General features: G+C 44.0%; 2 protein-coding genes across 2 annotated transcripts in view; one reads left to right on the forward strand and one right to left on the reverse strand.

Annotated features, from left to right (window-relative positions):
• The first annotated feature begins 605 nt into the window (after window positions 1-605).
• LOC133021755 (synaptogyrin-3-like) lies at window positions 606-4,825 on the forward strand. Its single transcript, XM_061088726.1, has 4 exons — window positions 606-710; window positions 2,162-2,396; window positions 3,210-3,355; window positions 4,598-4,825. Exons 1-4 carry the CDS (start codon window positions 606-608, stop codon window positions 4,823-4,825), a joined length of 714 nt encoding a protein of 237 aa, XP_060944709.1.
• Window positions 4,826-8,142: 3,317 nt separating this feature from the next.
• LOC133022565 (voltage-dependent T-type calcium channel subunit alpha-1H-like) overlaps window positions 8,143-22,709 on the reverse strand; it is a 48,478-nt gene continuing 33,911 nt past the window's right edge. The window contains exons 19-34 of the mRNA XM_061089392.1: window positions 21,889-21,957; window positions 21,517-21,701; window positions 21,289-21,415; window positions 19,282-19,407; window positions 19,008-19,097; window positions 18,272-18,464; window positions 16,528-16,679; window positions 16,295-16,404; window positions 16,064-16,197; window positions 15,878-15,948; window positions 13,839-13,917; window positions 13,380-13,501; window positions 12,713-13,030; window positions 12,478-12,628; window positions 10,953-11,506; window positions 8,143-8,823 (exon numbers count right to left, since the gene is read on the reverse strand). Coding sequence (XP_060945375.1) covers window positions 8,143-8,823; window positions 10,953-11,506; window positions 12,478-12,628; window positions 12,713-13,030; window positions 13,380-13,501; window positions 13,839-13,917; window positions 15,878-15,948; window positions 16,064-16,197; window positions 16,295-16,404; window positions 16,528-16,679; window positions 18,272-18,464; window positions 19,008-19,097; window positions 19,282-19,407; window positions 21,289-21,415; window positions 21,517-21,701; window positions 21,889-21,957 — 3,162 coding nt within the window. The remainder of the gene's footprint in view (window positions 8,824-10,952; window positions 11,507-12,477; window positions 12,629-12,712; window positions 13,031-13,379; window positions 13,502-13,838; window positions 13,918-15,877; window positions 15,949-16,063; window positions 16,198-16,294; window positions 16,405-16,527; window positions 16,680-18,271; window positions 18,465-19,007; window positions 19,098-19,281; window positions 19,408-21,288; window positions 21,416-21,516; window positions 21,702-21,888; window positions 21,958-22,709) is intronic.

Below are 22,709 nucleotides of genomic sequence, written 5' to 3' on the forward strand. Positions count from 1 at the left end.
TTTGAAAAATCTCCATATATATACAGTAAATATGTTTAATATTCAGTATGTAGATAGTCAGAGAGGTCCTGAACACAGATATATCAGTCTCTCTCTGAACTTATTGAGCAAAGTGTTTTTATAGAACTTTGAAATATTATGGGGGGTTTGGATGCGTTTACCATAAGTGTCAGTATATGCGCGCAGTATAATTTCTGTGTCGGCTGATTTGACCACAGTGGCAAAGCAGTGAAGAACCACTTTTGGTTCTAATTTGAACCTTCTTTTTAAGGGTGCACTGTGAGTTAAATAATATAGTCTATTCATCGTCATCATGGGGATATGTAGGTTATATACAGCCAAATTAAATATACAAACACACATTTATCATTTTGGAGGGGAGCGATCTTCAGCACCGTGTTTCCATGAGAACCGAGCGTCCACGCATAGCAGCCTCTTCTCCCGGTGACGCGCTGTGACTCGGAGCTGGAGGAGGAGGACGCCGCTGCTCCTCCGCTTCTCTCCCCGACTCCTCTCCTCCTCTCACCGACTCCTCTCCTCCTCTCCTCCTCTCCCCGACTCCTCTCCTCCTCTCTGCGGGCCTGCGGCTGCACACACCCGGCGGGATGGAGCCAGCGGGCGCGTACGGCGCCGGGAGGGCCGGCAGCATCTCCTTCGACCCGGTCGCTTTCTTCACGCATCCCCGGACCATCCTCAGGCTGATGTCGTGGGTAAGCCTCCTCGGTGGATGGGCCTGCACCCCCCACCTCTGTCTGTCTCCCATTCACAAGCTGCATGTAGCCTGCAGCTCCGGCACCGCTCAGGACATGAATGGAACCCGGTTTTAATAAAGGGATCTGTTGTGGTGTTAATGTGTTATGATGAACAGACGCGAACCCAGCGCTGCAGCTGCAGGTTGGAGCTGCAGCAGCACAGGGTGATTACCATATGTTTATCCGGGGCCTCTTTGTGTCTGCACTCGGCTTCAGCTTCAGAGGTGACACATCCCAGCGTCTGCATGTGAGTCACCACCACACAGACCTGTAATGTGCACTGAAGACACAACACAACAACCTGCTTCTAGGGAGACAAAGCAGGTTAACAGCCCCTCGGAGCTGGGTCTTATAATTCAACGAAGCTCGTATAGTTAGTCAGAAGCAATTTTTCCATTCACGGTAGAAACAAAGCATCTGCAGTAATTTGGAATGATTAAGCTTTTCAGATATGAAAAACGTAGAGCAGGTCAGTATTAAAAACAATGGAGACCTGAAAATTTGTACAAGAGCATTTCATTATTGATTTATTAAGTGTAGGGTCCAAACCATCTGTGCAAATTAAATGTTCTCCGTTAAGCATTAGGTCTATAAAATAAGATAAATGAATCATTGTCTTATATAGATTTTTGTAGCTTGCAATCTTCCTATTTCTTGGCTTTACTGGTGTCTCTTTGCACCAGCAGCTAAAAAGTAGCTCCATGGCTAAACTGGGGGTCAAAAAGTCAACATGGAAGCTTTAATATTTCAGCTGACATGATGCAAACACCCAAGGAGAGTTCTATTTTGAGACCCAACACGAAATGTTTACCCCATTGGAGGTAAAGGGAATTTTGTTTGTGTTTTCACCAGATAAAATATATAGAAAATATTCTAACATGAGAAAAGCTCAACAGCAATGAGTCTTTTCAGGAGGAACCTCTAGAATTAGTTGAGATACTAAAAAACACGGCTTTTAACACAATGAATCATCCTCAGTTACCAGGAGATACTTTGTGTGCAGACACGCAGCTCGTTTGGTTTAATCACCGATGGAAGTCTCAAAGTCCCTGAACTGAAACTGGCTCATTACCATTAAGAGTGAGTGGGAAGATGTTTTGTAATTGGGTGAAGTGACCCTTTATTTAGTAAAAATGGAGTTTCTTGATCCCAGCTTCACCAAACTGGACGACAGTTTATAACGACTGAATATTGAATGACTGTATTTTGTTATTTTGGTGAACAAAACCTTTATATTAAAGAGAAATATCTGTTTGAATCTGCCTCTTCCTCTCATCCCCTCACAGCACTCACACAGTGTTTGTATTGTGGGGCCTGTATGAGGAATGAGAGCTCATTCATACATCAGTGTGAGTTCATTCTCTCTCGCCCGTGAGATAATAAACCGGCCCACGTGTCTCTGCCTGCAGGTTTTCTCCGTGGTGGTGTTCAGCTGCATCGTTAACGAGGGCTACATCAACATCGGCAGCGAGCGTCTGCTCTGCGTCTTCAACAACAACGCCGACGCCTGTAACTATGGCGTCACGGTGGGCGTGGCCTGTTTCCTAGGCAGCATCTGTTTCCTGATCCTGGACGTTTACTTTCCCTCCATCAGCAACATCCGGGACAGAAGACGTGCCGTCCTGCTGGACCTCGTCTTCTCCGGTAAGAATAAACATAAATGTCATGCACAGATTGTCAAAGGTTAAGAAATAAATTGGCGCAAAATTTAAAAAATATAAAATAGCTAATGAATAAAACTCAAGTAGTGAAAGTATGAAAGACAAAACTGGACGAGATTAAAAACAGAATAAGATAAAGCACTAAAAGGGAAACAGCTAGCCTGTCTGCTGGTATAAGAGTCGCCAACCAGCTCCACTAAAGCTGACAAATTATGACATGAAATCTGTTTTGTTGAATCCAAATGAAAATCAAAGTATAAAAGTTACACATGATGGTTACACGTGGTTTTATGTTCTGTAGATGCTGCTGATCACCAACCTCATGATTGTTAGTTAGCTTCTCCAAAGAGTCATCGATTTTATAAAGTCTCTATGTTCTCTTTGTAATCGGCTTTGTCAACGTCTATAGGCTAACACTAAATACCAAAGTGTATACAAACATTCACAGATAACTTAGTTGATCCCTTTATCTTTCCTCTAGCGCCACCATGAGGTTAAAATTTGTGGTTTTCAGTAAAACCTGTCATACGTTTTGCCATCAGATTTGGCACAGACATTCCCGTTAGCCTCAGGATGACTTGTAGTCTTGTAGACCGTTAACTTTCCATGTAGCGCCATCATCAGGTCAAACTTTCATTAGTTTATGACCGAACAACACAGAGCTGCTATGACGTCTCTTAGTTGTGTTGCTGCTGTTTAGATGATTTTAACATCCTAATTGAGTGAGCGGGTATCGATCCACATGAGCCTTTTACAACCTAAAGCCCTAAAAGCCCCTGTCTGTTCCCCCCTCCAGGCCTGGCCAGCTTCCTGTGGTTCGTTGGCTTCTGTTTTCTGGCCAATCAGTGGCAGGCGACCTCTCCAGACGAGCTGCCATTGGCCCAGGGCTCCGACGCCGCCAGAGCAACCATCACTTTCTGCTTCTTCTCCATCCTCTCCTGGGTCTGTATGCTTATATCTGTGTGTACACCTACATCTGTGTGTGTACGTTCATGTGAATGTGTCTTCATCATCCCCATAAATGTGTGTGTGTGACCAGTGGTGTGTGTTGTATTTTCAGGGTTATCTTTGTCTGCTGGCTATAAACACATGTAAGAGCATTCCCTTCACGGAGGACGAGCAGTGGCTGCTGCCTAAGACCCTTCCCTCCCTCACTTTATTCTAACATAAAATCTTTTCTCCATTAATCCTGTGGAAAAATATTCCAATATTCTTCTTTAGAGGATTCACAAAACGAGTCAAACGAACAAAATCAATGTTTTTTTGACTTTGGATACTTTTTGGGGAAGTCTGGTCGATTTAAGGAGTTCAACTCAGCCTGTGAAACTTGTTTAATGTCCTCTGGCTTTATAAAGTCTGAGAATAGTTTCTCAGTGGTTTCACACTCTATGCTATCGAGTCTATGCTTGGAGACTATACTGTGTTTTCATAAAAAAATTATGTGTTACTAAAAGGGAATGGAGCTTGTAAGATGAGGAGTTTACCAGGCAAGGAGGGTTAATGCAAAATTTAAATATGGGAAATTAGGGATCCTTCATTTTTGAGTTCGACACAATAGCTACTCAAGGTCAGGATAGACTGACGGAAGCAGAACAGTTCGTTCAATCCATCTTTCCTGTTTGTGTAACTGCACTAAAACTGCATGTGAGCTTTTCCACTGCAGGAACTTAAGAAAACGGAAGATTCTGTTCTGTATCCACATTAGAGATGAGTTTCTGGAACTCAGTTTCTGCAGAGCTCGGGGGGAAGGGGGGAGGGGCTAGCTTATTAACCTTTGATTAACAAGTAAATACATCTAATAGGCGCATAGCAATGTCAAGCAACTTTATTTTTCGTATGCTTCAGCCCGGCGTTCCTTCCAGCTGACGCTATTAAGATACTCACTCTACACATCAGTAGTTTTCTCTTGGGCTCGGTCGGGTTTGGACACAAAATGGCGTCCCGAACCGCACTTTAGTTAGTTTGTGTTTAGTCTTCATCAGCAAGTCTTAGCATGTTGATCTGCCAAACTAAGATGGTGAACCCAGTTTATTTACTCCCTAAAGTTTCGACACACATCCTTTATATATTTTTTTAGAGTGGTGCAACACTTATCTTACATTTTGTAATGTAAATAAATCAGTGTGTAACTAACAGCCTCTGCTAACGCGTGTGCGCGTGTGTGTGTGTTTGTGTTACTAACAGACTGTGCTGACGCTGAGCGCACTGCGACGCTTCCTGACTGGCAGCAAAACAAACCTGTTCACATGGCAACACCTGGAGACCGCCCCCGGCAATGCTCGAGCTACACCGTATCCCATCGCCAACGGTGCTACCATAGTAACCACCAACCCCTATCAAGCCCCGCCCTTCACTGAGACCCTGGACCCGCAGAAACTCACACAGCAGAGACCGATGGCTCCCGCCTTCTAGAGACAGACACATGGACAGAGAGAGAAAGAAAGAAAGAGGAGGTGTGAGATGATCGACGCCTCACAGACAACTTCCTGCCTCGCTGTTTTGTAGCTTTCCATTCTCTCCTGGGACTGGTGGGATTTGGGGGTCATGTGATGTACGGTCTAGTTTCACCATGGCAACTGCTGGCTGAGCTTAGTTAGTTGTGACTTCTCTGTGTCATGAATACCGTCTAATGTTCCTGCAGACACACACACACACACACAGCCGCACTCAAACCACAGCTGCACTCACTCACACCTGGAAACAGACCTACGGGTACACCTGGACACACTTGTTTATACACCTGGAAGGACACACACACACACACAGACACACACACACACACACACACACACACACACACCTTGACTGCATGTTCATATGGTGAAGTGCAGATTAACATAGATGTAAATCAGTGATAACGTTGCCAAATTAAAGGACACAAGGTATTATCTATGGTGTATTGAAAGTTCTGTTTGCCCTCAGCCTTTCTCTCCAATCACAAGCTGCCCTGCAGACACGTGGCCTCCCATTGGCTGAAATTGACACAGTCAGGCGCCTTGACCAATAGATTGTGAGCAAACAAATGAGGGGGAGGGGGGTGGATAGAACTTGCTGAAATTGGTACATTTTCTTGGCAGGGAAATAAAGGCAGGTCGGCTTAATGCATTCTGAACGCTATAGTGTTCCAGTGTGAAATATTCATGTGATTAAATATTTTATTGTGATATGCTGAAGTGGAATAATGAAGTATGAAAAATAAAACCTATCCAGCACCACAGGCACTAACAGAGCTGCGAGTCTGCCTTTGTTCCCGTTTGCATCGTCTTTAAATAAGTTCTGTCTTTTTTACATCGTGCAACGTGAGAAACTGTTTTTAACATAATTACGTATCTTGACGTAGATCCGAGGATGTGTGAGCCATGTGAATCCACATCTGCTGGAGGACTATAATTAGAGAGGGCACTCGAGTTATGACGAATTGATTAGCAGCAGCAGGCGACAGCTGTGTGTGAGCTTTATTTTTAGATTAAACAGCTCACGTTGAAGGTCCACAGCCGCTCCCACTGCGTGAGGGTTTAAATCTCTTTCTACAGGACTAGAGTTAGAATCAAGGTCACAGAGTCAAATGAAAGTCAGAAAGGAAGTGGTTTTATTCCAGCACTGTCCAATCATGTTGCTGCAGGTGAGCTCACTGTACGTCCCTTCCCTGCTTCCAACAATCTGCAGGAACATTATATATATATATATTTATATTTATAATATTATAAACATTTGCATCATCCAGAGTCATCACGAGCTTCATCGTCATTCTGTAACACTAACGTCATCCATCCTCGCAATCCAGCACCTGCAGATAAAATGACATTCAGAACCGTAGGAAGTTTCCTTTGAAGCTCTCGTCACATCGCCGCTGTGTTAATAAAATATAGTGTCAGCCTTTTTTCTACAAAGAGTTTACACACTGTTACATCACCGGAATAAGCCCTTCAGTGCATCTGCTTCAGTCGCCATTTCACCTTGCAACCCCTTTGATACAGCATTATCTCCACGAACATCCGCCAACCCCCGCGTCAGCTCTGGGTTCTGACAGCAGGGGGCGACCTTACGTCTGCAGGCCTGTGATCGCGTGCTTCACACTCACCTGCGTCTGATCTACCTCTACCCTGAGAATACTAAGACAGAGAAAAGCAAAGTGGAAGGAGGGGAAGTGAGAAAACTAACATTCGAAGAGGTGGGAATCGGGAGGAAGCGAGGTAGAGACTAATAAAGCCTAGGTCACACTACAGGAATTCAAAGCAGAGGCTCAAACAGCAAATTCATTTTTTGACTGTCGGGTTTGGGTGGTTTCAAGCGTGGAGGGAAAAATCCTGGAGGGAGGTTTGCTTAGAGTTTAATCTGAGAATGATGGAGCTGGAGCCATTGGCAGTTTACTGCAGGTCAAGAGGTAAAATAAATTATAATAGACGTCCTATTTAACAGCTAAAAACTACACTGCTGTACAATTTCCCCTTTTTGTGTTTGGAGTAATATATCTCTTATAAAATGATTTGTAGAAGTGTGCAATTACAAATTAAGCAATTTCATATAAAAAGCTTTCATGTTTGTAAGTTTATTCATTTAAAAATTATTTTTCTTTTGTGAACTCAAACCTTCATTTCTGCACCACGCAGCAAGAGAAGACTTTAACACTTAGTAAACGGTTCTGTAAAATGTTACGCGGCATAATTGATGCTGATTGTAGATGCAGCACAAGTGATGATCCGACGATAGCTGTTTGAATTTTAATAATTCAAATTAATTAAATATTCATTTTAATAATAAATCAAATATTATTTTTCAAGCATATTGAACTTTGATCATTAGAAATCGCCTTGGGCTGGAAGAAATGTTAATCTGCAGATTAAACGAAGGGTTGGTGAGTGGTTTCCAAACACATTTTTAACTTATTCGTTGAAATCCTCTTCTCGTATTAAGAACCATCATTAAATTAATTAAATCGTTAGACAAATAGCAGAAACAAAAAAAGCTGGTGTCTGTGGCCTTCGGAGGACTGGAATAAACACGACCAATTAGCAGAATCAACCTGCAGTCCTGCTCTTGTTGTGAGTGAATCACGGAAAAGTCGACTTCTAGACGTTGCCAGGCAGTGAGCGTCGATGTGTTTTGGAGATGCAGCTTTGAAGGTTGGGATGTATCGGTTGCATATTTTCAAAGTGTAGCCTGCTTTTCTTAGCTTTTCCAGGATTACCAACCCAAGCTTTAATCGATACTCCAAATAATCATTGGTGGAAGTCCCTATCTTCTCTGTCTCCATGTCTATAAGCAGTAACTTTATTGTGATCTGGTCCTGTACTCTGACCTAGGCTTGAGATGCGAGGTTCGGGATGAGAGTGGGCGTAGAAGGGGGAGCGCAAGCAAGGGTTAAGTTAGTGTTTGGGTAAATATCGCAGGAGAGAGAGAGACTACTGTGTCTGAACTAAAGCTAGGACTATGAAGGAAGTAAAGGAAACGTCTCCTTGTGTGCATCTTGTGTGCAAACAGCACAACGGGATGCAAGTCTTTAGACACACTCCAACATCATCACAGTCTGAATGAGTTCATCTCAAACACCCTGTGAAAATCATGTGATTGGACGGGACGAGGCGAGGGGCGTGGCCTGAAACAGGAAACCGGTAATCCTTCCCGTTTTGGATGGCGACTCCCGCCCCTCTCGTGCGCTCCGGCTCCAGCAGCACACCTGTCTCCTCCATCTTTAAGAGAATAACCAATCCATCATCCGGTCGCTGAGTTCAGTCGTCCACGGAGCTCCCCTCTGCTTGATTAGGCGAGAGGCTCGTGGCGTCAAAGGACAGAGTTCGCCTCCTCAGATCGACACTGCTGTCCATCAGCTGGGTCGCCATAGTGACCGGCTCCTCCCCTGGCGGCGGGCTCATCCTCTGCTTCCTCTTCCTGCCCAACACCGGGGACACTGATTGGCTCCTGTGCTCTGCTGGGCTCGGGGTGAGGTGTCTGGTTTTGTGTGAAGAGCTGGGAGGGAGTTGTGTGTGTGAGTCCGTGGGACCAGAACTGTTAATGCGGCTGACCTCCTCGTCAGCGTCGTCCACCTGTGGCCCCGTGCTGGAGGCGGGGCCAAAGCTGGGCCCTCTGGAGCCACAGGGCGGAGCTGATAGGTTGGACTCGCCGCCCGAAACCTTCAGACCGGAAAAGCTCTGCGGCCTTGTCTCCACATCTGTGTCTGGCTGCGAACCGCCATCGGCCTGCTCAGGTGCATGTTCTCGTCCATTGGTTTCACCGTGGCTCCGGCTGGGGCTGCGGCACGAGATGACCCTCTGGGGGTGCGCGTACTTCAGCGTGTGCACACTGGACGATCGCTGGCGTGGTGGCGTGGAAGAGACAGTGGGCACAGTAAGGTGAGGCTCCGCCAGATTGTCTGCTGAGCCGTGATCCACAGAGTCACCACGCACGGCCTCCTGCAGAAACAACACATGCACAACAACACTGAGTACCATGTTGTGACTAGGGTTGCAAAGGGGCGGACACTTTCCGGTAAATTTCCGGAAACTTTCTGGAAACTTTCCATGGGAAGTTCAGCTCGGGAATTTTGGGAATTTTGAAAAAAAAATTATAATACGCAAATTAAACGCTGAGCAATAAAAACATCATTCAAAACTCTATTTTAAAGATGTATGGAAAGCAGCACATGCTCCCCGCTGATTTTCAACCCTCCACTGTGCATTCTTCCATCACATGCACAGATAACTCCCAGCATCCTTCACTCTACAGCAGGGCTGTTCAGGCCTGCTGTAGTGTGCAGGACTAGTCAGGTAAGTTTCGATGATATTACTGGGAAAATATATTAGCATGCTGATTGAGGATTGTTCATCTAGCCTATTTCCATACATTTATCCATCAATTGTAAAATATTTTTACAGACTATTCCAATTGTTTGGCTAACTATTTATATCTCTAGCATTGCATTAGCGTTTTTTTACAAACTTTTTTCTCATCTTATTCTACAGAACAATGCCACGTGCACTATCTCATGTGTGGAGACATTTCACCCCATTCATGTTGAATTTGTTGAACATTTGCAAATACTGTGCAAAGACCTATGTAAAGAATGATACAACGATGCAGAAGCATATAGTCAAGTGCCCAAAGTTTCCTCAGGGCTCAAATCAGCCTATAACCAAACAAAATGTTTATATTTATGTGTGTATACGACAAGGTAGATACAGTTAGTATAAATTAACACATTTCCAGTGTATTCCCGTTAATTCCCGTATATTCCCGTTTATTCCCGTTAATTCCCGTTAATTCCCATGGAAAGTTTTCAACTTTGAATATTCCCGGAATTTTGCAACCCTAGTGATGACAACTGAAGAATATAATCTGTCAATGAATTAAGACAATAAACAATCAAAGTCAACCAGGATCAAAAGGTTAAATGGTGTATTTTCCTTGAACATCATCACATCCTGTGCATAAGAACAATCTTGTGATGATTTATGATGTGGTACAGAGAATTTGTGTTCATGCAATCCGATGCACCCACACTACAAAGCATGGAGCAGAATCAATAATACTTGTATATTTTTATTTAAGCTTAAGTTAAAGACTTTCTCTATGTCCCATTCACCCTCTGGCCTCTGTTCTAATCAGCTGACTGTGGGGTGTTTGCAGTTATCCAATCATGTCGTTGCTACCAAACTATAAATCTGTCATTTCCCCTCCTTAGGTTTAAGATTCTGCAAACGTGGCCATTTCTCCTCCAATTCCAGGCATCATCAACTTCCATTACCAAACCATTGCCTTGGTTTGTTTAATCCATCACGGTGAACACTTAATTCTTAATTGAACTTAACTTGCTTCATTTTTAACAGATAGAGGTGAAAAGTCTGCACCTCATCACCGTTCAACAAAAATACTACTTGGTGTTTCAACCGCCACAGGTGTATGTGTGTAAACAGCAAAATATTTTGACGTGTGTTGTTGTTCCTGGCTGAATCTGGAGAACTAAAAAAACACCCCTGGCTGTATAAAGGCTGAGCTGCATTTTAAAGTGTCTTGGGCTTTTTTGCACTCTGAGTATTTGTGTTTGTGAGTTGTTCCATCAGGACTAAATCGATAACGGTTTTTTTATGTTGTTTTTAACATTTTTGTCTATGTTTTCTATGTCGAGGTGAGCAAAGTTGAGATTTTTCTCTTGAATATTTGTAAATCAATTAATAATTAATAAAAAATAAGTTTTTAGAGCTTTTGCTATTGTAGTATTATAATGGTTTGGTGGTAATGAGTTGGAACTAAAAGTAAAAAATTATGTCAGTAAATAAAAAAGTATGTAAATCCAATATTAACTTATATAAACATTTTAATTCTGAACGAGGTATTCTTCATATTCTTAATCTAGCTGTATATTCTTATTGTATACTATTAGAGAAGAGAAGAGAAGAGAAGAGAAGAGAAGAGAAGAGAAGAGAAGAGAAGAGAAGAGAAGAGAAGAGAAGAGAAGAGAAGAGAAGAGAAGAGAAGAGAAGAGAAGAGAAGAGAAGAGAAGAGAAGAGAAGAGAAGAGGAAATAAGAGGTGAGGATAACCCACCTGTCTTCGCAGCTGTCTGCTGGCGGTGTGGAAGGAAGCTGGTCTCCTCTGGATTGAACTGTCGGGGACGTATGAGGGACTCAGCATGTTTCGGTCCAGACTGTCTTCAGGACTGAGCCAATGAGAAGGATGTCTGCTGGCACTGTGGGTGGGACTCAGCCTGAGGGACGGGTGTCTGTCTATACTGTGACTGGACATGAGTCTGGGTCTGTCTGTGTTATGGTCCTGGCTCAGCCTGTATCCGTCCATACTGTGAGCAGAGCTGAGCCTGTGTCTGTCTATCCGATGTGCCGGGCTGAACCTGTATCCGTCTATACTGTGAGCCGAGTTCAGTCTGTTTATTCTGTGAGCGGGACTGAGCCTGTGTCCCTCCGTGCTGTCGGCAGGACTGAGTCTGCGTGGGGAGTGTCTCTCGGTGCTCTGGGCCGTGCTGAGGCAGATCATCGGCCTCGAGCTGCGGCCGGATCCCAGTGTGGCGTGGCTGATGGCCGGCAGAGCTCCTGGAACCTGCAGCATGGAGCCGCCGCCGCTGGAGGCCAGAGACGACATGGAGCCTACAGAAGATAGTGTTCACAGTAGATAATCGCATGAATGACAGCAACTCAACAGAATAAGGTAGAGTCACAATCAGCTTTACTGACTGTGTAACAATGAATGAAACGTTTTTGTGGCTCTCAGTGTATCCACCCTGGCTTGGACTGCCACACACCCTCCTCCAACCACTGAACATTTAAACATTCGTACATTTGCACTGACTGTTACTTTTTTTTACTACTGTATTACCTTGCCTATAGTGTATTCATATTTATATATATTTATATTTTTATCCTGCTCATAGTGTATTCATCGTCCCTATATCTTACAATTCCTGTTAATACTGTAATATTCCATATATATTTCTACTGTACAGATCTTATTTATTTACATTTTCACTTTAATATGCACAATACTCTGCACTTTTACTGCCTTTTTTTGCACTTCTGGTTAGACGCTAAACTGCATTTCGTTGTATATGTACTTGTACTGTGCAATGACAATAAAGTTAAATCTAATCTCATCTCATCTAATCTAATTTACACAAACATAAAGACATAAAGTAAAAAATGGTTGTGAATAAGTTCTTTTGGGGGGTTTGCTCATCCCACTCTAAATGTTATTGCTGTTCCTTAAATTGTAATATACTTCAATCTAACTCTTAAACATAAGTACACTTAAAACTCACTATTACTCTGTTTTGACGAGTTGATTCTAGCCAAGCTGTTCTAAAGCTACTCTGGGATAGAACCACCAGTGCTTAAAAATAAGTCAACCAATGTACTTTATGTTCAATTTGTCGCCATTATGAAAACCGCATCTTATTCTATCAGGCCTTTAATCACAGAATCACTCACTTGTGCCACATCACACCCCAGCCGCCTTTTAAGCTATTTGTGGAAGCAATAATCTTTACAGCAATCAGTTAGTGGTTATAGCACAGTGAAAAAACTGCTGCCTTAATTGAATGGGCTATAAATAGCGTAAGTACCTGAGTAGCTGTAGCCGGAGTAAACCTCGTGGCCAACGGGAGGATGAGGGGAACATCTGAGTGGCTGAACGTAGCTGTCGCTGGGGAGAGACATCATGCGTCCCATGCTCAGCAGGTTGCCTTGGGAACACTCCTCGTCCTCGACCTGCACCTGCCACATGAGATCATCATTGTCAGTGTCCCCCTCCCTCCGCTTCAACACGTGAAAGAAATATGAACACACGCTGAACGTCACCTGAGCAGGTGCATCCACGTTTAGCCCCGGGGCTCCGCTCAAAGACACCGCACTGAGGCGTCGGTTGGCCTCCGCCCTCTCCTCCCTCTCCTTCCTCTCCTCCTGCTCCTTCTTCTCCTCCCGCTCCTTCTTCTCCTCCATCTCCTCCAGCGCTGCCTCCTTGTTGCTCTCCTCCAGGTGCTTCATCAGAACGGCCACGACCACGTTGACCAGCACGAACTGAGCCGTGAGGACGAAGGTGACAAAGTAAATGGGGGAGATCAAGGGCAGGTAGGTGAGGCAGTGGCGATCCTGCGGCCGACACTCGCGCAGAGTGTCCTGGAGGACGGCGATAAGAGGAGAGGACAAACGTTATGTATGAAGCAATAAAGGAAGCAGATAACAGATAAAGGGATTAAGGTGATATTCAGGTCTTTTCAACGCGGCAGGCTGTATTTTCTCTCCTCTCCAACAGGGGGGGATGTTGATCTGAGCGTGAAAGGACCTTGAGCCTGTCAAAGAAGAATAATACGCCCTCCTAACCCTCTAATATCAGCAGCTCTTAGTCTGTCGTAAAAGCAGTGATCTGCTCTCCGCTTAATGCAACACCTGTCTAATATCTGATAGTTGCATATGTCTGTGCATATGCCTGAAATGCTCCACAGAGAGAGAGAGAGAGAGAAATAACCTTCATAATCCCATTCCAGTTGTCCCCGGTGGACACCCTGAAGAGCGTGAGGAAAGCCATGCCAAAGTTGTCGAAGGTGGCGTGGCGACTCAGGCCTTCGCACGGGTTCTCCTCGGAACACTCTGAAAGAGGGCGAAGAGAGGGAGAGAGAGTCAGAGGCGTTTGAGCTCGAAGGAGGAAGAACGAGGGGAGAGAAGAAAGTGTGTGTAGATTAAAGCACTGACGAGAACATTGATTCTACATCGACATAATTAATGTATGCAACACAACAAAATGTATTCATGTTACGTAATCCACGTGTATCTCACCAATGTCAGCTGAGGCACGCACGCACGCACGCACACACACACACACACGGACATCTGCACATCAGCACTGATTTATATGCATGCACACACTCGCGCAACACACACACGCACACACGCACATGCATGCACATACACGCGCACACACACTAACCCAGTTTTCCAAAGAGCTCAACTCCCAGAGCTGCATAGATGAAGAACAGCAACATGAAGAGCAGACCCAGATTCCCCACCTAGACGGACATATTACACGCACACACAGATATATACAGTGTATGATCCACAGAGAAAAAGACATATACAGTATACAGAGAGAGAGTGAGAGAGAGAGAGTGAGAGAGAGAGAGAGAGAGAGCGACGCAAACATGCAAACAGATAGAAGAGAAGCCATAGACAAAGACTGCAAAGCCTTACTGGATTGATGTTTACTACTTCTTAGAAACTAACAGGAGCCATCGTGATACCTGGAGTTGAATCATATCTCAGATTTCAGTTTCAGAAACACAAGGTACACTTTTCACAGCCTGGATCCAGTCCTCATGAAAGACAAACATGTTTGTGTATTCGAAAACGGCAGCGAGCAATTCACATGGAACTGACTCGCCTTCCCTCGTAGAGAGGTCTAGTGAGAGGATGAAGAGAACAACTGATGAAGCGCAGGGGACGCCACTGCAGAGGGTTCAATCCCCTCGGGTCGCTCGAGGTCCCTACTGGTTTTTATGAACAGCTGTGTTTTACTGTGAAGCTCCGTGTGATTCTGGACTGACCCATTCAAGTTGGAGAGGAGATCCCAAATGGTTCCACCTCAGAACTGCACCTCAAACAGATTCTAAATGTGCACAGCCTGTTTATTCTACTTCTTGTTTACCGTGCACTCCCTGCGCTTCCTGATGCTTCGTGCACTGCACCACATCCGACGTCATACTGGACTGTGCGCAATACAATTCCATTTTATTTGCCTTTATTGGCACTTTTCATATTAAAGGTCAAGACCTTATAATGTGATAGAGAAACCCTAATAGTTTCTTAAACGAGTTAGCACTTTGGTCTCTGCTAGTCATCAATCACTGCTCGTTTAATATTCAACAAGAGCAGTGTTACCAGATGCACGATAATCATTTTGCCCTCTGTACGATCAAGAATGATAAAATTCTCTAAATCTAAGATAATTTCATAATTAAGTGACAGTATTCGCTACAATAAACGGTTATGTAAAATATGGATCCTTCGCCTGTGTTTATGAATGCTTGTTGTGTACGTTCAGATTTTAAGGTAGACGCCACTGCCCTAGCTTTGCAGGTATATCGTCATTAACCAAAGAGTTGAAAATGTTAAAATGTTACTTGAACTGAAGATACTTTTAGTTAAAACGTTAATGGACTAAAGGAGTTTTCACAACTCACATTGTGAGGACATGAATGTACTGGCAGTAATTGAGATATTCCCGTGTTGACCGAAGAGGTTCAGCAACCAGTCGACATTACCATCCAGGGAGTAAAGCTAACTAAGGTTTTCCAGGACAGTGCACTTCAGTCCTTGCTCATGAATTTCTGGTTGAGACCAACAATAGCACTGCATCAAAAACAAAGCATCATCAATGAGACAGGAGCTGCTGCAGAGAGCTCCAGCAGAGAGAGGAAAAATCACTCATGCTGCTGCCGCCATCCAGAAATCCTCTCTGCTTGTAGCATTCCGCTAATTTTACTCTCCAGCTCACAAGCAGCGGAAAACAGCGGAGAGAAATACTGCAGCCGTTACAACTTGACAGCATTTTACAACCCTGCCTCAGAGGACAATAAATTGCCGTGTGGCGTCTCCGTGTGCGATAAGACTTCGACTGGACTTTCATATTTCATCTTCTCACGGACGTCGGGTATGAAAACAACCGGAGCAGCCAAGAAGATATGTGCCATAAAGTTACAGTTTAACTGGTGATTAATGGAGGAATTAGCATTTAGCCTGAAGCTAAACACGAGGATGACTTAGTGCTTGTTGAGTGGTTATTTGGGGTCTCCGGGTTAACACCAGCCGGCTGGGAAATCAGTGATGTCAGTAAATCATGGGGGAGGCGGTCAGTGCCAGCTCTCATAAACTGCTTAATAAAACAAGCTGTCTGCATTTCATCAGATCTGGAAACCAGGCGGGGACTTGAACAAACCTCTTTTGTGTTGTAGCGTCAGTGCGGCCTCTTACCTGAGGCAGGGCTTGCATCACAGTGTCCAGCAGGGACCTCATCCCGGTCGCCATCTTCAGGAGCTTCAGCACTGAAACATCACAACGTGTCACTACTTGTCACTGACATCCTGTTTGTGTGTGTGTGTGGGTGTAGTACTTTTTTTGTTTTTGTTTGTGTCACTGTGTGTGTGTGTGTGTGTGTACCTCGTGTTATCCTCAGGACTCTCATGATGCGTATGATGGTTGGGTTAATGGGCAAGGAAGCACTCAGGTCGATTTCTTCCAACGCGATTCCCATGAGGGACAACAACACAATGGCAAGGTCCAGCTGGTTCCATCTTCACACACACACCCACACACACAGACACACAATGTCAGTTTGCAGAATGCTGTATGTCTCGAAGCATCTTTGTGTTCATGCGAGGGCGTGATTACCTCTCTTTGAAAAAGCGCCGCAGGCCGAAGGCGATGAGTTTGAGGATGGTCTCGATGACAAAAACCACCGTGAAGACATAATTGCAGTACTTCAGTATTTCCTCAAAGTACTGCAGGAAGAGCACACACACACACACACACACGCAGACACTTCAAACACTGTAGCTGTACTGTCCCAGCGCCTTCATTACTATGGTTCTAGGACAGGTGGAGGAAGGTGTTGCCATGGTTACCTTAGGCTGGTTGTAGTGTTCCATGCTCATGGTGATGAGGTTGGTGAAGATGATGATGGTGATGAAGAGATCCAGGTAGTGGCTGGTGCACACGGTGTGGATGGATCGACGCAGCGGGGAGTAGTCGGAGTAATAGGGTTTCTCCTGGGCCCCTGTGTCGCACGCACACACACACATTTAGTCATTAAAACACTTCTGAAATAAAAATATGATACGGGCTATGAAGTCATTGATGAAGTGGTTGCCAAGTGGTGCACTGCTGTGAGTGGGGGTGAGTGTGCATGTGTGGTTGTGTGTGTGTGTGTGTGTGTGTGTCTACAGACTAAAACTGCCACCTCAGGAATTCAATCCTATCCATCACCCATGCACACACTGCATGGCACCTCAAGGTGTCTTTGGGCAGAAACCCTCGCTGTCTGCTGCCAGACAGTTAACTGACAAAGGGAAAAGCAATACTAGAGATTACACTGCGGAGAGAGAGAGAGAGAGAGAGAGAGAGAGAGAGAGAGAGAGAGAGAGAGAGAGAGAGAGAGAGAGAGAGAAAGAGAGAGAGAGAGAGAGCGAGAGAGAGAGAGAGAGAGAGGGCAGTGGCAATAAGTGAGTGTTATACAGGTTAAAACTTTACACGTACTCATAATTGTCTTGTATACATTTAGTCATGGGGCTTTATTTCATGGTAAGGACCCTAAGTTTAAGTTAAGGGGAAATCTTAACGCTACAGGGAGCAATGTTTTAGGACAATAAAGTGCTTCCAACTTCGCAGTATCATATTTCCTGAGTCAGGTCAATAAAAGGATGTTTTATTTCCAGAGCTCCACAGGGTCTTGACCTCAGCCACATCCAAACACCTTTGGGACAAACTGCAAACCACATCACGTTCCCAGTGTCCTCTGGATGCAGTTGATCCGTCGTCTTTCAATCTGTTCTTCACCTGCCACATTTCTAGTTTTTTAGTAGTTGTTTGATTGCCATTTTTTCCTCTATGATGTAAATTAAACTGAGCAGAAACAATGTGTCTCTTCCTCAGCAGCAGGGATATAAACAAACAACTTTGTCTGGATGAATGTAACGACAAAGTCAATAACTACAGAAGGCCTCATAATATACGGTGTGACGTTAATGTCGGTTTTCAATAAATACAGGAACATTTACTGCAGAGACACTAGAGACGACTCCAGCGAATTAGACCCGATGTGAAATGGAAGGAGCCACAAATAAAAGCGAGATGTCCTCGACATTGTTAAAGTCGACATTAACGCTCCTGCAGATGTTGTGTAGCAAAAATCAATTCAACCCTGAAAATAATGCTCCCGAAGCTGAAAGGAAAAGTACAGACTGTATGTAAAGATGGAAGATGTGTCTGCACTTTCTCCCACTGTCCAGAAATGATGCAAAAAAATATCCTGGATGCAGACGCTGCCATCTCGCACCGATGATGTCATTAAGAGCCAGAGTTTGCACAGTAGCAACGTTTCAGCTGTCAAATAGCATGAAATAAGTAATGTAATAAAAAAGTGTGAAAAGAACGACTTTGACCTTTTATAATTTGGCCCATGTCCCATCCAATAACACGGAGAAGACGCTTTAGGGGAACCGACATGTCCTCCATCTTTAGTTACAGACTATGTTCCAAATTCAATGTGGAATACGTCCACAGAAGAGTTGAGTCTGTTACCGAGGCAGATTGAAGCCCCCGTTTTTGTGATGGTGTCCCATTCCCCAACCCCCCCATCCCCTTCCTCACTTCTCCTCCTCTTCTCCAGGCGCTTCTGTCGCTTCTCCTCCCTCACCCGCGCCTCCTCCTCCTCCTGCTGCTGGCGACACTTGTGGAAGTTTTCCACCACCACGCCCACAAACATGTTGAGCACAAAGAAGCTGACGATGAGGAGGAACGAGATGAAGAACAGCAGCATCCACGGGTCGTTGTTTCTTATTGGCTGCAGCAGAAGATAGGACAGAGAGAGAGAGAGAGAGAGGAAAGAAGACAGGTGTGGAGGTAGCGTCGGGACAAAAAGGAGAAAGGGGGAGAACCAGAGAGTGAGGAACAATGGGTGAGGTGGGGTGGAGAAGAAGAGGAGAGAGCATAAACAAGAAGACAATGTAAGTAATGAGTCAGCAGTGAAACTGCCAGCACTGTCAAGTCACATCTATTTATCCATCTGCCTTCTCTCTTTCCGTACACCTCCTCTCGCTCCTGAAATATTCCCCCTCTCCCGAAATATTTCCCCCTTTCTGCTTGAAAAACGAAACACAAGATTATATGGAGCCTGAGTCTGACACACAACACAGAGAAACACAAAATACACGGGATTAACAGTTTTTATGTCTCCTCATTATTCACCTCATACAGCCCCCTCTCTCTCGCTCTGTGTGTGTGTGTGTGTGTGTGTGTGTGTGTGTGTGTGTGTGTGTGTGTGTGTGTGTGTGTGTGTGTGTGTGTGTGTGTGTGTGTGTGTGTGTGTCTGAGTGTGCGCTCTCACCTGCTGATCCACTCCGACAGAATCCAGGCCATCATACATGATGCTGACCCAGCCGTCTTTACACGACAGGACAAACAGTGACATCAGCGCCTGGAAGAGCGAGACACATGTAAACCAGCGTCGTGCCGTCAATCAGTTTGTACGAGCGGGTGTCAGTGATGGATGAGTGTGTGTCTTTCTTATGGGGACAAAAAGCAAGTCCCCATAACTTAAGTCATTATATTTAAGGATGTAAACATATTTGTGTGTGTTTGTGTGTGTGTGTGTATGAGACCTGTCCCAGGTTGTCAAAGTTGTATTTCCGGCGGATCCAGCGGTATCCTGTGCTCAGACACTGAGTTTTATTGGTGATGTTAGTGATGTCCAGTCCATCGCAGTAGAAGAACTTCCCCTTAAACAGCTGCAACCAGACAGATGTGTGCACAGATTACAACAGATGAGAACTGTGTACTTGTGTAAAGCAAAGCGCTGAGCGAGCGCCCTTCAGTAATTCCTAATTCATTTATCCATTCAGCTCATGAGGCCCGTGGCCAAAATAAGAAGAAATCCACATAAAGGACCGAAACGCTAATGGCTCCATGCTCTATATAAGAACCTGGCGGACCTCAGCTCAGGGTTACTTGAGGTTCTGATAACAACGTTTGCAGAATCAGATCAACTGCACCTCTCTGTATCAGATTTCATATCACAGCAGAGCAGATGGGAACAACAACATTAGTAAACATTTGGCTCGTGCAGCAGCTTCTTTGAGCTTCATATCCTTTCCATTAAAAGTCCCTGAGTCTCCACATTCTGCCTCCTCTGCAGCACGGCCACAAGTGGGCAGTATAGAGTGGGGTATCTTCACAGTCACCGAACACACTAGAGTCTATGAACACACACTGTATGTTACAGCAGAGAAATCCAAACACCATCTGGTCCAGTTTGCCTCACAGCCATCACAAGCACTGTAACGCTCCAGGATTCTCTGTGTTCTCTGAGAATCCACTCAAACTGTGTTTTTAACAAATATGCTGGTGTGTTAATATTAGCTTCGGAATTCATCAAGCTTCATTTACTGTGCCAGCGTTACGTTTGAGGATTCGCAGCAAGATTTTCAGGAAGAGGGACAAATAGCACTTGTGGAGGAGAATTCTGCTTGAATATTTAGAGTTGATGAATAAATTTGCTTTAATTTACGCCCCGTGGAGAGACGACTGAACGGGGTTGTTCTTTGAAAGCACTTCCTGAGAGTCGTGACTTCTCCAGCGTGAGGGAAAACACAGCGAGACGACCAGATTGATTCAATCAGCTGCACATTCAGGTCTGTCATCTCAGCACAATGGCCTCTAATGCTAACTCCCAGGGGACTGTCATATGCCCTCTTTATAATATTATATTACTAACTGTATAATGTTAATTTCACACACATATAACAGGATTACCATGAATATATTTTTATATTTTACACAGTGGTTGCCAATGTCTTTGTATGACTGAGTTTTAGGGCCACTTAAAGGTGGGGAAAATGTGAGGAATAAAATAATAATTATTAAATCATGACTTATTCTCATTATATTATACCTTCTTCAAAATGTCCCTGATGGCCCATTAAAATAAAGAAATAGGATTTGTGAGATATGAGCAGTTTAATCGAAAGAGAAATTCTCTCTTGTAGATTGTTTACTTTAAAGGATATTTTTCCAATATTTCACAAGGAAAATAACAGGAAATTACAAAAACATAGTTAAAAAATAAACTATATATTTTCTTTCTTGTATTTTTTTATTATCTATAGGAAATTGTATCCATTGTTTTTACCATGATCTTAATGATTTTTATGATTAATTGTGTTTTATTTATTGGAAAAATTATGAATCTGTTTTTTTTATATTAAAATGGACGAAAAACTTTATAAAATAAATAAATAATAACATTTTTAATGGATGATGTTAATAAAAGAAAATCCAGGTGAAAAACTGATTTAAAAAAAAAAAACTCTCTCAGCACAATCTCCCTGTAGCTGAACCATTGTTTTTATAATTACTTTCAGGGACTCGGGTGCATAATCAGCTGCTCATTTGCATTTTCTCCCAATTTTTTTTCTCTTCACTTTTTATAACCTGAAGCATTTTCCGAGCTCTGCCTCATTTATTATAAACCGTGGTGATCATTGTCGCCCCGCAGCGGAAATCACAACAAGCTTTGGATGTTTGGTGACTTTAAACATTGGGTCAATAAGTTTAAACTCTTTTCTGTAAGAAAGCTGAAATGCACGAGCGTATAGAGTTTAAATGTTTACCTGAACTCCTAATATTCCAAAGACGATGAAAAAAGCACAGCAGATGAGGACGATGTTACCGATGGGTCTGAGGGACGTGATGAGAGTCTCCACCACCAGCTTGAGACCTGGAGCTCGACTTATCACCCTGCAAAACACACAAAACACACAAAACACACAATCAGAGTCACGTGTAAAATGTATGACTGGACACACAAGGGAATAAACACGGGAGAAAATCTGTCCTACCTGAGTGGTCTCAGGGTCCGGAGCAGACGCAGCACACGCAGGATTCCTAAGATCCGGTTCCCGCCCGACGATGCGATGGAGACCAGGACGTCCACCATGGAAACAAACACCAGCAGCCCGTCCAGAATGTTCCAGCTGCTCTGGAGATACACGCCGGTTCCAAAGTACAGGCCCAAAGCTACCACCTTGTCAAACGCACACAGGCAGACACACATCCATCACACCATAATTACTGATAAAATTAAAATAATAGAAGACTGAGGGCTAATTTAATCTCCGTCCAGGAAGAAAATTGCCCTTTTAAAAAGTGAAGATGAGAAAACGACTGTTGAGTGAAGGGGATGTTCGTAAGACGTGCACTGTTATGGTTACCTTGATCAGCATTTCGCCAACGAAGATCACAGTGAAGATGTGATTGGACACACTGAGGAACACCCGCTCCTGTCACACACACACACACACACAGACACACACAGACACACAAACACATGAGAGTACTCACAGAGAAGCATATTCGTCAGTTTGAAGGCTTTCTTGTCCCAGTAGCTTCCTTAGCTTTGATTCGGCTCTGCAGCTCATTACAATGTGTTACACACTGAGCTGGAGAAACATCCATTATGACTAAAATACTGCATGTGTTGCTATCATGATTCTGCTCTTACATCAGAGACAAGTGTGTGAGAAATCGTGTTGTGCTGTGTGTGATACACGGCTGCCACATCTGGGAGCTGCAGCCTTTCTTCCCTGTTCTTAAAGAGCTGCTTGAGATTTAAAGTTGAGTCACAGGTTAAAATTTGATTGAGCTTAAGGTGACACAGGTTTATTCGTAATGAATTTAACTAGTTGTTAAGTAGTAGCCTACATATATCATATACCAGAAAACTGTATATACAGATGGACAACAGGACAGCTCCTCCCTGGTTGCTGCCCAGCCTGCTCCATGTTAGCAGATGGGACCCGGGTCAAAACACACATATACAGCTTTGATGCTTCCATTGTTTTATGTTATCACACTTAAGTTTGTTCAGGTTTGACAGCTGAGACTGCTCATGATTGGTCGAACATGCGGCACCACACCATGATCACTAGTGTGCAGAGTCCCAATGACATCATCAGTGCTAGATGACATTGTCCTATCCAGGATATCTTGGCTTCATCATAGTGGGAAGAATCAATTTTAAGAACACTCGATG

This window comes from Limanda limanda, chromosome 2 (genome assembly GCF_963576545.1).
Source record: "Limanda limanda chromosome 2, fLimLim1.1, whole genome shotgun sequence".
NCBI classification, from domain to species: Eukaryota; Metazoa; Chordata; class Actinopteri; order Pleuronectiformes; family Pleuronectidae; genus Limanda; species Limanda limanda.

Coding starts and splice junctions, on each gene's coding strand:
- LOC133021755 (XM_061088726.1), top strand. CDS start 606: ATGGAGCCAGCGGGCGCGTACGGCGCCGGGAGGGCCGGCAGCATCTCC. Junction 711..2,161: donor TCCTCAGGCTGATGTCGTGG/GTAAGCCTCCTC, acceptor CTCTGCCTGCAG/GTTTTCTCCGTGGTGGTGTT. Junction 3,356..4,597: donor TCTTCTCCATCCTCTCCTGG/GTCTGTATGCTT, acceptor TGTTACTAACAG/ACTGTGCTGACGCTGAGCGC.